This window comes from Strigops habroptila, chromosome 18 (genome assembly GCF_004027225.2).
Source record: "Strigops habroptila isolate Jane chromosome 18, bStrHab1.2.pri, whole genome shotgun sequence".
NCBI lineage: Eukaryota > Metazoa > Chordata > Aves > Psittaciformes > Psittacidae > Strigops > Strigops habroptila.
This window is the reverse complement of record NC_044294.2, coordinates 394,454-410,797: the sequence shown is the minus strand read 5'-3', so window position 1 is coordinate 410,797 and position 16,344 is coordinate 394,454. Positions and strand designations below refer to the sequence as shown.

Sequence of the window (16,344 nt, the reverse complement as noted above, 5' to 3'; positions counted from 1 at the left end):
CGCTTTGCCACGGGCTGCACAGCTTCCCCCCCTCCCCGGCACCAAGGGCCTGGTAATTTTAACACAAGCACTAAGGAGAGGGCTCCTTCATCCTGCTGGAGAGCCTGAGCCTCTTGTGGGGTGAAGCATTGCGGCTCTGTAATAGCAGCAATTAAAACTGCAGAGGGGACGAGGCGCAGGCAGGCGGTAATCACCCAGACTGAGCAGGAGTTCTAATAGCTTTGTTTTAAAGGGAAAATGGACTTTCTGTGACCCTTGGATGGACAAAAACCTGGTTTCAGAACTTCTCCAGACCCTGTGAGGTTGAGTGGCCGCGAGCCCCACGCTGGGACATCATTGCTCTGCTGCCTCACCCCATCAAAAGCAGCAGGCAGGGAGCTGTGAGCAGGAGCAGGGCACGTCCTTCTTGTGGTGTTGTCCCCAGAGCTGGATGCAGGACACAGGGAGGGTCTCACCAGACAATCCCACCCTCACGCTCTGGGGATGCAGCCCAGCATCCTCCTAAGCTGCCCCAAGCAGCGCTGCAGCGATGCCCACCCAGCACAGCCAGCTCGGGGTCACCAGCGCTCTCACTGGGATGGTGACTGGCATCTCTTGGAGCTGTCACTCAGCGCTGGGGTTGGCAGCAATCATGTAATGATGAGGCCTCATCAGAGCCAGGAGGAGCCCATTAGAGCCTATTTAATTGGTCAGGTCCTGTGGGGTGCTGAGTGATGGCGCTCAGCTGGGGAGGTTGGAGATGGGAAGTTGGACTCTGTGCTCATTAAGCCCCGGTCTTAAGGGGCTCGTTGCAGGTATTTTGCAGGCAGAGGGAGGGTTTGGCAGCTCTGGGTGAGCTGTGTCTTTCCTCTGCTGTTCTTAGAGCTCTTCCCTGTGGTGGGTTGATTCTGGGGAGCTTCAAGGCTGTAAATCTGCACCCTCAGAGGAGCCTGGCCCCGCATTTGTCCCTCTCGACAGAGTGTGTTTGAGCTCTCCCCTCCTGTCCCTACTGTGTTTGGTGCAAATACCCTGGAGGGGGCTGCAGAGGAGGCACAGGAAAGGTAAAGTCCTTTATTTTGTTCTGCATTGTGTAGAGGAACAACTTGATGTGTTGCTGCTGCTGCTGCAGGTTTCTGTGTGAAAATGGCTCTTGACTTTCCCTTCTCCCCCAGCGCAGATGCACACACGCGCCTGCAGCCTGTGTCGCCCTCATCTAGTTTTTTACAGCCCTTCTATAAGCCCATAATGACACATCCGAAAGTTGCTCTGAAAACAGCCCCTCTCCCTCCTCCTGCGCCAGGAAGGGATAAAGATCCACTCGGAGCTCAGTCATGCGGAGAGCAGCTTCTGTGCCTGTTTGGAAAACAGTGTTTTGTCAGTTCCTTCTGAGACGAGGCGATGGCAGGTTGTCTGTGTCCCCCCCCTCGCCTGCCCATGCAGCTCCCAGGTACCCTGACTGCAGCAGCACCCACCCAAAGGATGCACGCACCCAGGGATGCACCCACCGGCTGCATGTGTGCTCCTGCACACCTCTGCCGTGGGGGATGTTGCATCTCCAGGCTCTCCATGCTGTGCAGCAGCCCCCCACAGTCTGTAGGAAGGCTTTCCCCATGGCAAGGCACCACATCCAGCCCTAGGCAGGAACCTCCCCAGGCTCCCGGGTGGGCAGAGCTCCAGCAGCTCCCACTGACAAGGACCAATGTCGTTGCCTCCAGTTCCGCACAGCCCCAGGTTTCCAAGAAGGACTCCATATCCTTTGCAGTTTGTCCTCTCCAGAGGAGCAATAACACACCATGATATTGCTTTATTTAAGTAATTCAAATGCATGCGCAGTGCCTACAGTGAAAGGCAAGGAGACACAGCAACATGCTTCCCAAAGGCAGCTCCATGATGTGCATATTAGCGGGCGGCCACATCCTGCCCTGCTGCATGGATGAGGGTGCTGGGGCTGTTTGTCCCTCTGTGCCCTGGCTATGGTTTGGGTCTGGAGGGGTCAGCTGGGCTGTGGCTGTGCCTTAGCAAAGCTTTGCTTCTAGAGAGAGGACAGGGCTGCTTTCCCTCCGACCCTATGGACTCAGCCATCACTGCGCCAAATTGCCCTGCTGCCAAGCTGGGAACCCTTCAACACGTGGGACAGGGACAGCAAATTTTTCCAGTCCTCTTCCTGTTCCTATCTGGGGTTTATTATTATTATTTTATTTTAGTTCCCCTTTGAATGACAACTCTCTCAAAACAGCTCATTTGGAAATGTCAGGTCCATTCTTGCTAAGTCATCAGTCAGTGTGATCGGTGCTGACAGATGCCCTGCAACACTGCTGCGGTATCTAATATACTGAGCTGCAGTCTTTTGTAATATCACATTAGTTTATTTATTCAGCATGGCAAGAAATCTCTCCTTTAGGAAAGGGGGAGAGAGGGGAGGATTAACCCTTCCAGCGATGCTTCCATCTCCATGCGTTCCACGTGGGAAACCAGGTTTTAGTGTGGCATTTCCAGCATTTAAAGCTCCTCATGTCACTGGAGTTGAAGCAACTGCAAGATCCCGGATCATAGTCCTCTCTAGTGGCATTGGCCTGGTGAGAACTGCCACTGGACGCCACTCCTCACTCGTGGCTGTACTTGCTGTGCACAAGTGGGATGTGCTGCATCCTGACAGCCAGCAGCGAGCATCCTGTGCAGCCCTATTGCCTTCCCTCCACACTTGGACTATATGGCAGGAGCAGGGGTGGTGCTTTAGGCTTCCCCTTCATTTTCCCTTGTATTTATGCAGTGCTTGGCCCCATGAAGAGCACGGCTCCTTGGCATCTTGCCTCCTCTTGCTCTTGGGGAGCAGCCGTGGTCCCCAGGAGCAGGATGGCAAAGCCCATCCTGAAAGCTGCTTTGCTGCAGCCCCTCATCTGCATCACGGAGCCTTTGTTTGCTCTCATTAACGTATCTGAAAAGTGCCTGATGTGTGAAATATCCTTTTTATTAGCTGGAATTGGCAGGGCCATCTGGGAATCACGTCTGCTCCGCTTCCCAGGCCGGGGCTCTCCACACGAGCCTGTGTCGGTCTTGCTCAGTTTCTGGCTTGCAGCGGGCGAAGGGCTCGGGCTCAGCTCACAGATGTGCTCCTGCAGCCAGAAACCACGAGTGGGACAGGCCTTGGAGTCACCTGTGGGTGCCTCCATCCCTGAGATCCTGGCAGGCAAAGCAGGTCTGCTGGAGCAGGGCTGGGGCTGGTGCCTCCAGGGCTGGGGATCCCCTGGATTCTCCTGCCTTCAGGGGTTAACCTGAACTATTAGAGCTGTTCCCAGAGTGTGGATGAGCTCAGCAGCAGGGGGATGTTCCCCCTGCCACCAAGAGCAATGCCCTTGCCCCCAGCATGGGCCACACTGAAAGGGTTTGGTCTTGAAAGCACGAGGAAGCAGAGCCCATCTCCCACGGAGGACTTGGCACCAGGATTTGCTCTCTGTTGCATTGACCGTGTTTGAATCTGCCCAGCTTTGGCACTGCTGCTTCGTGTCCCTGCTGCTTTGCACCAGCCAGGATATGGCTCTGGCCACCTCCATCCTGCTGGGAGATGCTCAAGGTGCTGCGTGTGTGGGTCGGGAAGGGGGGGACCCCCAACCAGCCGTGATGCGGCATTCCCTGCGCTTGCTCAGTGCCTGTGCTGGTGGACAGACCAGCGCTCCCAGTGCCCCAGTCCTGGATGGCAGGTCCATAGTGAGCTCATTAGGAAAGACCTGGAGGTGTTTTCCAGACACTTCAGGAGCTCGCCTGAATTATTGAACACTTCGCTCTGCAACCAGCGGGGAGAAGGAACTGGGAGAGCTCATTACTGGGCTGGGAATGGCTCTCAGCCATGGCACGGGGGTGCCAGCATGGATCCTGCTGCCAGACAGTGCTTCCTGCTGCCGGGCATGCTGCTGTGGGGAAGGGAGATGTGTTTTCTGCCTCTGACCTGGGCCGGTTGGAGCTGAGCCCGGCCAGGAAGGTCCTGGGAGGTGGTGCCTGTGAGCCGATGGTCGCTGTAGAGCTGGAAGGTGGAAATTAAGCACAGCGGATGAGGGTTATGAACGGGTTTGGGATGCTCGGGGCATCCTGCCAAGCTGGGACCCCTCTGTGGGTGCTGGGGCTGGCACCCCTGCCTGACTGGGACCTTCCTGATCACAGACAGCATTTTCTAAAGCCTCTGGGTGCTTAAGGAGGCAAATGCCATTTGAAACCCCGCACTAAGCTCTCAGAGGCTCAGCAATGGCTTTTACAGCTGAAGGGCTCTAAATTAGCTGTTCGCACTCAGGAAGAAGATCCTGGAGATAGCTCTGGAAGCAGCGGCACAGCACAGCAACCGTCGGGAAGGGCACTTGGCAGGCGGGGGATTATCAGGGAATAAATAAAGCAGCAGAGCAAAGGCAGTGATCCGCCTGCAGGCTCTCCTGCCGCGGCTTTGGGTGTCAGAGGGAGAGCTGGCTGCCATCCCAGCACAGTCCCTGCCACTGTGCATGGACACCCCGTCCCAGTGCTGCTCCCCAGTGAGGGCTCGTGGTCTCAACTTCTGCTGTCAAGGAGGAAGGGAAGGGACAGGGAAGAGCCCTGGGGGTTGGCCCCATGAGGAATAAACCTTCAGAAAGCCTCAGCTCCACTGTGTGAGCTGGGTTTTGGAGAAGCTGCTCCACAGGGACCCCAGCTCCTTCCTGAGCATCCCTGGCCATGAGACACCCGGTGTCCCAGCAGGATGGGATTGTGCTTATTCCTAGGCAATTAGTATGGGCCAAAAAGCAGCTGTATGGGCACTCTGCGACTGAGCAAAGCCAAATCCTGCATATTCCAGGCTGGAGGCTGTGCTGGAAGATGGCAGCAGCATCTCTAGGAAGCCATAGGAACCTGTGGGAGCATTTTGGAGGCAGGCAGAGCCACTGCAACCCTTCCAGAGCCTGAAAGCAACAGAAGAGCAACAACAGGCTTATTTCCCAGCCTTTCTCATTAAAAACCATCCAAAGTGAGGGAGAGAAGCATCCAGATAAGAAGCTCCTGCAGGAGGCTCTGGCAGATGGGCTCGATAGCGAGGTGCAGGCAGCGGGTTGCTTTGTGCACTCCCGGCAGCTCTTTATGTCCTGGCTGCCTCCTAAACAAGCAGAAATGATGCTCTCACCCTCCCTGCCAGCAGAGCTGCAGGAGGAGGCCACAGGCAGCATCCCTGGGTCTCTCTGCACAAAACAAGGCTCAAGCAAGGAAACAACCCACCAGAGAAGCTGGTGGAGAAGCTGCATCTGTTCCCTCACTCGTGTAAATGCTTTCGAGGGGATGACAGCCTGGAATTCCAGCTTGAGGCTGGAGCTCGGCTGTGCTGCCGTGCCTTGTGTGCAGGCAGGATGCACCCGGGCAGGGGTTCCCCATGCTCCCCGCTGGTTTGCTTTAACCAGGGGGGAAGCTGCAGGAGGGGCACTTCCTCTCCTCACTGGAACCAGGCAGCAGAGCTGTGCAATCCACCCGGATCTAATGGAACAGCCTCAAACAGGCAAAGTTTCTCCCTTTGCAGCTGCTGAATGAAACTGCCTGATGCTGTTTGCGGCCGCAGCACAACCGGGGGGTGCAGAGCAGGGTGTTGCCATGGTGCGGGGCTGCGCTGGAGCATACAGATGAGGATGCTGCTGGGTGCAGGGGGAGCCGTTGCCACGTTACGGGGGGGATTCAGTGTCTCTCCTTTATGTGTTGGGCTGGTTCCCGACGCTTGACGTGGGGGCAGAACTCCCCGTGTCGGGCTCTTTGCTCTGAGCAGAGGAAATGCTTTTCCACTCCAGTGCTTTGAAGGTGCTTGCACAGAGATATGAGCAACTGGGAAACGTCCCAGTGCCCTTTCACCAGCGGGAGGGGGGGCATGTGTGTGGCTTCTAAATCCAACGAGTAGTTGCTTTGCCATTGCCTTGCATTGCCAGGGTTGTAAGGGCTTGGGAAGAGCAAACCTGAACTGTTTTGCCACAGTCCCAGCATGGATCTGAGATGGGGATGAGCCCAGAAACCCTGACCCTCAGGTTGCACTGTCCATGCCTTTGCATGGAGGAGTTTCCCATCAGCAGCAGGAGCAAATTAAAGCTCAGGACACAGGAGAGCAGGGCCCAGCTAAGCCTCCGCTAAGGCCTGCAGCTGCATTGAACCCCCTGGTGTTCCAGAAGGCATGTGATTTAATGATCCCTTGGAATGTCTTTGTCATACCGTAACTGTACTTGGAAATCTAGATCAGGCGGGCTGGATCCTGCACCCTGTGATGAGGAGGCAGTGATGGGGACCAGGGACAGGTAGTGATGGGGACCAGGATTTAATACAGCATCTCCTTTCAGATAAGAAAGGTGATGTAGGAGTGTTTCTGATAACAGCAGTGTACCCTATTTCTAAGTTTTACAAGTAATTGTTACAGAACTCTATCTAATTCCTGCTTTTATCACCTATAAAAGTGAAGCTTTTACACAAAGGTTTAAATGGGTGAGATGTGACCTCAGCCTGGGGACAAGCCTTGCTTAAGTGCCATCACAGAAGGTCCTGAGCCAGGAGCAGCCAGGGCTGAGAGGTGAGATGGCAAAACCCTTCCCTTCCTGTGGGTACGGTGGGGCTGAGCAGCTTGGCCTGGTGCTGTCTCAGTGTGCAGAGGGGCTGGACTGGCAGCGTGTGCATGTCTCTGGCTGCGAAGGACACGATGCGCAGGTCACCCTCATCCTCCCATCCTGGGATCCTGCACTTCCTCCTTCTCCCGAGGGCTGGTGCAGATCTGAACTGTGCCACCGAGTAACAGGCAAAAGGGGGAGGATTTTCCCACAGCATCCATCCAACTGCCGCATCCCATCTGCCAACGTCAGGAGCCGGCAGGGCCGGTGACAGGGACGCGAAGGCTCAACAGGCGCGTCGGGAGCCATGGCCCCATCTCAGGCTGCTTAAAGCCGTCACCGGGAACGACAGGGGCTGGCAGGAGCACCGGGTCCCCGGGGAGGGGCTGGAGCCGCTGCCGCCCTTGGGACGTGAGAGCTGCTGGTGCAGGGAGGAGCCACGGGCTGAGCGTGGTCCCCCCGGAGGGTGCCGGGTGCCCGGTGCCCGTCGCCTCCTGCCCGGCAGCGCACGGTGGGAGCGTCCGGCTCCTCTGGCTGCAGGAAGGGAGAGGGAAGGGCAGGAGCGCCCCGGGCTGAGCTGCAGCCATTTATCTGCCAGAGCCAGTCTATTAGACAGATGACAGAGGGAGAGAGGCAGGCGGTGCAAGCGCTGAGACCAAGGCTCCTTCCACCGGGTGATTTATTTCCTGGCTTCATCCAGCAAACTTGCTGATAAAAGACTCTTCCCTTCCCTGTGTTTCATCAATTCTCATTCTCGTTGTTTTTCTAGTTGTTTTCCTTTATATACCCTTGCCTTGGGTTGCTGCTGACTGCTCCTGCAGCGGCACTCCCCTCGCCCCAGCACTGCACACCCTGTCTCTCCCATGCTCCCCATCTCATCTCCATCTCCTGATGGTCTCTGTCCCTTTCCTTCTCCTTTTCACCTCTGCTCCTCCTTCTTTATCTCCTTGTAGCACTTTCATTCCCCCTTATTCCTTCTCCTTCAATATTTCTCCGCTGTATCCCCCTCTCCATCCCTGAGCACATGTGGCTGGAATGGAAAGATCCCCCATCAGCAAGTGACACCACGGACAATATGATGGCAAATTCAGGCTCATGCCACACAGGGCCTGGCCCTGGCACTTTGTGCCTCATTTCCCCAGGTAAAACCCTCACCAAAGACACGTTGGGGCTCCAGCACCTTTGCAAACCCACTTTGCAGCGAGCCGCACAGAAAGGAGATGGGAGAAATCCAGCCTTGAAGGTAGAAGTCACAGAAATGCCTTGGGAAATTGAAGGAATTGGGTACATGCTGGGAAAGCATGGGAGAGCCAAGTCACATCCCTGGTGTGGGGATCAGGGGAAAAAAGGCAACTGGGGGTATTTTGCACTTCCCCATGTGCTGGGGCACCACAGGGAATGTTCCAACACCCCCCAGAGCTGTATTTTTGGTACAAAACATCAGAAGCAGAAGCAGAAGAGCAGAAGCATCACCCGTCTCCTGCTGTCACTGTCACTGCAGCCCACGCCGAGGAAGAGCCCAGAATAGCAGCCGGGGGCTGGTGGGGAGCTGGGACATGGAACCTCTCTGGAGCCCAGACAGAGTGTCCTGGTCCCACCTCACCCCAGCAGCCCTCCCGCTGTGCCCCTTCCTCCTCCTGGCTTCTCCAAGGCTCCCGTTATCCCGGGCAGCATCTCCCCGCAGCCTGCAAGGCAGCAGATCAGCCTGTCTTGGAGAGGAGATGCAATCTGCTTCCCTGGGAGACACCACTTACCCTCGCAGCCTCAGCACGCCTCCAGCCTCATCGCTCTATTTATTAGCCTCAAATCCCAGTCCCGCCGCTTCTCTGCCTTGCTCTGAGTCTGTCTGGAGAGAAAACAAGGGCTTATGGGGCATGGTTGGTGCTTTGGTGCTGCTGGGGAGATAGGGATGCATTGGGGGGTGGGAGTTTGGGGTATGTGTGTGCACAGGAATCACTGCGAAGCCACACAAGGGGAATTGACCCCTCCATTCCCCTGCATGAGCCCCTTGAGGTCTGGGTGTCTCCCAGGATGCAGCCCACAGAACGTGGTGGAATTAAAGCCATGGGAGCTGCTTGGTCCATCCTCCATCCGCCTGTGGTGCAGCGCAGTAAAAGGCTAAATGAGTTTCCCTGCTACCTGCAGGTTCCTCAGTGCTTCATTAAGTAATGATGAGCCCGACATCAGTGGGTAATGGCACAAGATGAGCAGCGGGCTCCTGCCCTCTCCTTCCCCATCTCCTCCCCACCCCATCTGCAGGAATTCAGGGTGCAGGTCCCCAGGGTGCTGGCACAGCAGAGGGGGGTCAGCTCCATCCCTCCCAAGGACTGTCCTGCCTGGGACTCATGCCCCACACGCTGCCAACACGCTCCCTGTTCTGTTGCCTTCCGAGGCATCCGAAGCCGTGAAACATGAAGTTTAGTGCCCAGAGCTGCCGAAAATGACCTTTTCCTGCAAGCTGTGACCCTATCCACACACACCAGCACTGTGACAGCATCGTCCCATATGCAAGACTTTCCACGTCACCAGTGCTGCAACCCCATCCATGGGATAAAACCTGGGTACAGACAGACCCCACAGAGACGTCAGAGCTGGGGAGTCTTCCCTGTACAATAGGGTTTGAAACAAGGTGCTTTTGCTGGGCTCTTCTTCACAGCCTGAAGGAAATAAACCCACACATTCCTCTGTATTATTGCTTTAAGGAGAAAAGATCCTAAAATATTTTAATGGCTGGAGAGATTTATAGTCACAGAAATGCCCGTGCACTTAAAGAGAAAGCTGTGGGTCCATCAGAAGGATGCAGGAATCAACAGAGCCTTCCTCTGCTTTAATGCTGTTTCTCCAGGAGATGTTTTAAAAGCCAATGCCCTCGCAGCAGGGGATGCGCGGGATTGATTCTGGCGCAAGGCTTGGATAAGTCAATGCTGAATAAACTTTGGTTGAAAGCCCTTTCCAGGGAGAAAAACAGGGTGATAAAAGAGAGCTGCCAGGAGAGGAATGTTCTTTCCCCATCCTGGCTGGGTTTAATGCTTTTCTTCCTGCTTTGTGGGAGTCTTTTAAACTGGAGAGAAGCTTTGGGGTTTGGTTTGCATCAGCCTGGGTCAGGAGAGCCACAGCGCATCAAGGAATCAAAGGTGGGGTGATGGTTGGTTCCTCTGAGCCCCACGGCTGGATAATGGGAGTGCTGGGGGGCTCCTTTCCACCCAGCCCCTCACCAAACACCCCACAGAGCTCCTTCCCATCCATGACCCCTTTTCCCTGGAAAGTGTGTGAGGAAATGGTGCGTCGCCAGAGTCGCACCCAGCACGGAGGGGGTTAAGGGGTTTCTCCATTCCCCAGGAGCTTCTAATGAGCACAATCACAGTTTCCTGCTCCCAGGAAATTGCCCCCACCTTGGGCCGGTGCTTTAAATGGATCTGGGGGGCTTTATCCTGGAGGGTTTTGGGTGGTTGCTTTGGATGCTGCAGCTCCATCATGCAGGGACTGTGCTTGCTCATGTGCTGGTGGCCTTGGGCAGAGCATCTGTGGGCTGGTTGCACTCGAAACCTCATGGTTAATGCCATGGGTATAAAACAGATCAGATGGAGGTGTTGGCCTGTGTTGAGGCTGGGCAGGGTGCCGGGGGGGGCTCTGCCACATGCATGAGGCCTCCTCTAACACAACTTGTTGGGTCTCTTCCAGGAATGACCTTGAGGAGGAACCTGAAGGATGCAGCCGGGTGCAAAAATGAATCATTTGGGGAGGAAGAAGAGGCGAAGCTCTGAGTGAAGGCACCAGCCCTGGTTGTGATGTGCTCTGGGTGGGGGGGGCCAGGCCGGGCAGCCGGCAGCAGGGGCTGATTGCTGCCAGGGGCTCGCATGGAGCATCCTCTCCTGCGGATGCTGTTCCCACCCTGCTGTCGTCCCATGCCCTGCTCCGGAGCTGTCCTGTGAACCTTTCCTGCCTGGGAAGAAGCTGGTCCCACCAGCCAAAGATGAGACGCTTCCAAAGCAGCTCGCTCCTGCTCTGCGTGGTGGCCGCCGCCGCCATCCCCATCGTGCCCTGGAAGGTCAAGTGCCCTCCGCAGTGTGTGTGCCAGATCAGACCGTGGTACACCCCTCGCTCCGTGTACCGGGAGGCTGCCACGGTGGACTGCAATGACCTGTTCATCTCCTCTGTGCCCCAGGACCTGCCTGAGGGGACCCAGACCCTGCTCCTGCAAAGCAACAACATCGCCAGGCTGGAGCAGAGCGAGCTGGACTATCTCCGCAACCTCTCGGAGCTGGATCTGTCGCAGAACAGCTTCTCTGACGTGTGGGACTTTGGCCTCAGGAGCATGCCCCAGCTGCTCAGCCTGCACTTGGAGGAGAACCAGCTTTCCGAGCTGCCCGACAGCAGCTTCCCGGGGCTGGGCAACCTGCAGGAGCTCTACCTGAACCACAACCAGCTCCGCAGCATCGCGCCCCGCGCCTTCGCCGGGCTCAGCAGCCTCTTGCGCCTCCACCTCAACTCCAACCTGCTGCGGGCGGTCGACAGCCGCTGGTTTCAGATGCTGCCCAGCCTGGAGATCCTCATGATTGGAGGCAACAAGGTGGATGTGATCCTGGATATGAACTTCAGGCCCTTGGCCAACCTGCGGAGCTTGGTTTTGGCTGGGATGAACCTGAGGGAGATCTCGGACTATGCGCTGGAAGGGCTGCGGAGCCTCGAGAGCCTCTCCTTCTATGACAACAAGCTGGTGAACGTCCCCAAGCGGGCACTGCAGCAAGTTCCTGGCCTCAAGTTCCTGGATCTGAATAAAAACCCGTTGCAGAGGGTCAAGCAAAGCGACTTCACGAACATGCTGCATCTCAAGGAGCTGGGGCTCAACAACATGGAGGAGCTGGTGTCCATAGACCAGTTTGCCTTGATCAATCTCCCCGAGCTGACCAAGCTAGATGTGACCAACAACCCCAAGCTGTCCTTTATCCACCCCAACGCGTTCCACCACCTTCCCCAACTGGAAACCCTCATGCTCAACAACAACGCCCTAAGTGCCTTGCATAAGCAGACGGTGGAGTCCCTGCCCAACCTGCAGGAGATCAGCATCCACAGCAACCCCATCCGCTGCGACTGCGTCATCCGCTGGGTCAACAGCACGGAAAACCACATCCGCTTCATCGAGCCCCAGTCCACGCTGTGCGCCGAGCCCCTGGACCTCAAGAGGAGGCACATCCGGGACGTCCCCTTCCGGGAGATGACGGACCAGTGCCTGCCTCTCATCTCCACCAAGAGCTTCCCCTCCCGCTTAGAGGTGGCAGATGGTGACAATGTCTCCTTGCATTGCCGAGCTCTGGCGGAGCCGGACCCGGAGATCTACTGGGTCACCCCCTCGGGGGTGAAGCTGATCCCCTACACAGAAGATGGGCAGTACAGGCTGCATCCTGAAGGGACACTGGAGATCCGTGGGATCTCGGCTCGTGAGGCTGGGCTATACACCTGCGTGGCTCACAACCTCGTCGGGGCAGACATCAAGAGCGTCAGCATCATGGTCAACCACTCCTTCCCACTCAGTGAGGACAGCCTGGAGCTGGTGGTGGCGGATGTCCAGGCCTACCACATCCTGGTTGCCTGGAAACCGCATCTCAACACCATCTCCTCCAACCTCACCTGGTCCAGCTTCTTGCTTAGCTCCAATTTGGACACGACCAACGTGGCCCGGATCCCCATGGGCACCCACACGTACAACATCACCCGGCTCCACCAGGACACCGAGTACTGGGCTTGCCTCCACGTGGCCTTTGTAGACTCACAGGCCAAGGTGGCTTGTGTGAACGCCAGGACTAAGGAGGCTGCTCAGCGCTACCTGCTCCTGGAGGGCAGGAGGAGCATCCTGATGGTGCTGGTCCTCTGCCTCCTGCTCCTCGCTGCCGGCCTCGTGGCTCGCTATGGCGCTGGGGCAGAGCCGCGGGGGGCCGGGGAGCGGCTCCGGGGGGCCATGGCCATGCGCGTGGTCTATCCCCCCCTCAGCCAGCCCTGGGCTCGGGGGCAGCGCGGGGGGCAGCTCCTGGCCGTGGAGGTGCAAGCAGCCCCCCCGGACTGCTGAAGGCTGCTGTGGGGCTGGGGGGGGTGGGGGGGACTGGGGGAGGTGGTTGGGGGGGGAGGGAGAAACTATTTTTTACCAAAAAACCTGAACTGAACACGAAACCCACACAGAATTCCATGGACGTGAGCAAGGGTTGGTGGGGAGAGGAGCAGCGCTGGCCACGGGGCTGGCACAGCCTCCTCGGGGTCCTGGCGGGGTCTGGATCCATGGGCAGGGTCTGGATCTGGGCACGGCTCCGGAGCAGCCGGGAGGGCTCAGCGGGGCCTGGGGGGACGATGCCCTGAGCGGTCGAAGAGCCATATAGATGATCAGCAGATCACCCCTTCCTTCCCATGTCCCCCCGGCACCACGAGACACCCCAACTGCTCCTCCGCTGGACACTCCCTGGTTTGGAAATACAAAAAGGCCTTTTCCTTTGGGCTACATCTCTCTTTTTGTTCCTTTTCTGTGTTGTTTTCTGAGCATTGAGATAATCAGCCACAAACTCCCCCCCCCCCCCCGCCCCAGCACCTTCCTGCTGCCCTGTTGTTGTTGGCTGGAGGGAAGCAGAAGGGAGAGGAGGGTAAAAGACACAGAGATGCTGATGGTGACACATCTCTCAGTTGGCATCCCCATGGGGCTGGCCAGTGCGGGTTGGATCCTGCATCCCGATGTAATCTCAAAGCTGTTTTGTGAACCTGCAGGTGGTCTTAAAGAAAAAATAAGAGGAAAACTGAGAAGAAAAGGGAGGGGGAAGAATCGGCTTTTCTGAGTTTGTTTAAAGGGAAAAAAAGCAAGTAAATCCTTTGTATTCTGGTGTGCAGCTGGAAGGCTTCATGGTAGGAGCCCCTTGCAGATGCTGAGGGCTCTGTGGAACAGCCTCTGCATCCCTGGGCTTGTGGCTGGAGGTGAAGGGGAGGATGCATCAGTGTCCCCTGGGATGTGCCAAACCAAGGGATGCAGCGAAGCCAAATCTGATGCTGCAGTGACGTTCCCCTCCCTGACTCATGTGAACGAGCCATCCCTTTGCTTGGGCCTACACCTAATCCCTGCTTGTTAGAGGGAGGGACTTGGGGCTGGGTTTCACTGCAACCCCAAACAAAACGTGCCTTTACCGACACACGAGAGCCTGGTGCAACCTGTGGTGTTGGCACAGCGCACACAGAGCTCGGCCAGCACCTTGCTCAGGGGTCCTCTCATGGGAAAGAGCAGGAAGACCCATCCCAGCCAGCCCCGGGGGGTGACGGGGTGAAGGTACCCCAGGAGTTGGTGTCTCCATGTAGACTTGGTGCCCCTGGGGTGAAGCCGGTCGTGGCAGCGCAACTGCTGCAGCTTTGAGGGGTCCAGAGATCCTCGACACAGCAAAAGGCTCTTTGATCTTCTCATTCATCTTCCAGCCAAGGTGAGCTGGTTCCTGCTGGATGAGCTCCGTGCTCAGCCAGGCAATGGAGTGGCTCCTGTGCCATGGCCAGGTAGTTATTTCAATGGACAACAGCTCTCCCTGGTCCCTGTTCAGAAACACCAAAGCACTTGAGCCTGTGTTGAGGACCCAGCAGATCTCCAGGGCCTGGGCACAAGCTGGAAGTGAAGTGCAGGATTAAACCCTTTGCTGCATTAGGGTCATTTCCTGCTCTGAATGCTGAGCTGGGCTCTGCTCTGGTGCGCAGCCCCTGGTGTCTGCAGGCTCGGGGCCTGACGCAGCCCTTCTCTGCCCTTTGTACAGCAGGGAACTCGAATGCAGGATCTATTCCCTGCGGTTCAGCTGAATCGGTGCTGGAACATGTGGAAATAGTTGCTGCAGACCTTTCCTGGTGTCAACACATCCCCGGTTTAATCCTGCTGGTCCCTGCAGCGCGTGGGCTGAGCCCTGGGCAGCGCCTGCATCCCCTTCCCCATCCCGCTCCCTGCTGAAAGCATCTCCAGTTCCCAAACCAAGCGAGGACCGAGCCCCTCAGGCTGGGGTTTTGTAGGTGCAGAGAAAGAGCCTCTTTGATCACAGCTCCTGGGCCAGGGGTGAAGGTTCAGCCAGTGGCTGCTCTCATCTAAAAGCACTTGTGCAAACCAGAGGCTGAAATGAGATCTGTGCAATTAACCTGCTGCCCTTTGGGAGCAGAGCGACCCAGGGGCTCAGTGCAATGTCCAGAGAGAGGCACCCCCAGTGCAGGACTCCATTCCCAGTGGGTGCTCTGCTCCAGGCTCCCCATGGGAGAGGGGTGGCCAAATCACAGCCCCCCTCCCCAGCACCCCACAACAGGGGTTTTGCTGTGACCCGCTCCAGTCCTCTCCCTCCCTCCAAGGACATTAGTTGGGAGCATCAGAGGTGTCTCATTCGCTATTTATTGTGGTTGTTGTTTATCATTAAAGCACTTTTTCCTCAGCACCACGCTGGAGGAAACCTGCCATAAACCATTCCCTGTCCCCCTGCCCCAGCCAGGATGGGGCACGTGGAGCTGCTGGAGCAAGGCCAGAGGAGGCCCCAGAGCTGCTGCGAGGGCTGGAGCAGCTCTGCTCTGGAGCCAGGCTGAGAGAGCTGGGCTGGTTCAGCCTGGAGAAGAGAAGGCTCCTGAAGGGGACACCTTAGAGCAGCTCCAGTGCCTAAAGGGGCTCCCGGAAACCTGGAGAGGGGCTTTGAGCTCCCGAGGTGGGATCACTCTGCAGGGTCTCATCTCCCAGTCCAGAGCAAGGCTGTGGCAGGAACCAGAGATGCTTCGGGAAGGGGGAAGCAGTGTCTGCCCCGGGATGCTCTCGGGTACAGGGCTCTTTCACCTGCCCCCCAAAGGCGGCTCAAGTTAGAACAAAATGATGGGATTCACCACTGAAGCAGCTTCACTGGCCGCAGGGAGCAGCAGCCTCCATCCCGTGCAGGGATGCAGCTCTCAAAGAGATGCTCTGGTGAAGGGGCTCCCAGATTGCTCAAGCCCAAAAGACCCAACACCAGCGAGCCCAGGGGTGCTGGGGGGGGAGCAGGGGCGGCTCCATCACCTCCGGTCCTCTCCCTCCCTCCATCCATCCAGGATGTCAAAGGGTTGTTTGGGAAATGCTTCTCCTCCAGCCTGTCCCACCAGGTCCCACCTCCGGGCGCTGGTTTCTCCCCCATGAACCACTCTCCTGAGCTGCTCATCAGGTTTAACTTCTCCTTTTTTTTCCTTTAATAATTTATTTATTCCCTTCACTTTGAGAAGAGACATGAAATTCCTCATTCCTGCTGCTTCTGCCCCTCTCCCCCTCCTCCTCCTCCTCAGTGCAAGCAGCATCGTGGACCTCATATGCAACCGAGCTTCTCCCAGCAAAGCCAAGCGAGAACATTGTGCGCCAGGCTCTATTTTAAGCACCTAATAAAAGTGATTTTTGGAGTGGCTCCATCACTGTGTCCTTCTTTCACAGAGCCCTTGGACCTGCCAAGGGCCCCGTGGTGGAGATGCCCAGTCCTCGGCACCCATCACTGCTGTCTCCCTGCCTGCTCCAGAGGAGCACGATGGGCACCTATTCATTAACGCATTAAGGAATCAAAGCAGGCCTCTCCTCGCCAGCACTTCCTCAGGGATGATTTAAATCAAACCACCCCTTGGGCAGTGCCAGTGGGGCAGTCCCGGTGGGTGATCCATGTGGATGATGCCATTCAGATGAAGCAGCTTTCAAAACCTTTTGGAAAATCTCCCCTGCCAATCTCCAGGACAAGCAGCTCTCCTTCCCAATGCTTCACACTTCACCCCCTCCCACCCTTAGTGCTGATCTACAGGT

The 16,344-nt window shown here is 56.9% G+C and overlaps 1 protein-coding gene across 1 annotated transcript in view; it reads left to right on the top strand.

Moving 5' to 3' along the window:
- LRRN2 (leucine rich repeat neuronal 2) overlaps positions 1–15,956 on the top strand; it is a 28,482-nt gene extending 12,526 nt beyond the window's left edge. Inside the window, exon 2 of the mRNA XM_030473526.1 lies at positions 10,242–15,956. Coding sequence (XP_030329386.1) covers positions 10,534–12,624 — 2,091 coding nt within the window. The 5' untranslated portion in view covers positions 10,242–10,533 and the 3' untranslated portion in view covers positions 12,625–15,956. The remainder of the gene's footprint in view (positions 1–10,241) is intronic.
- Positions 15,957–16,344: the final 388 nt, after the last annotated feature.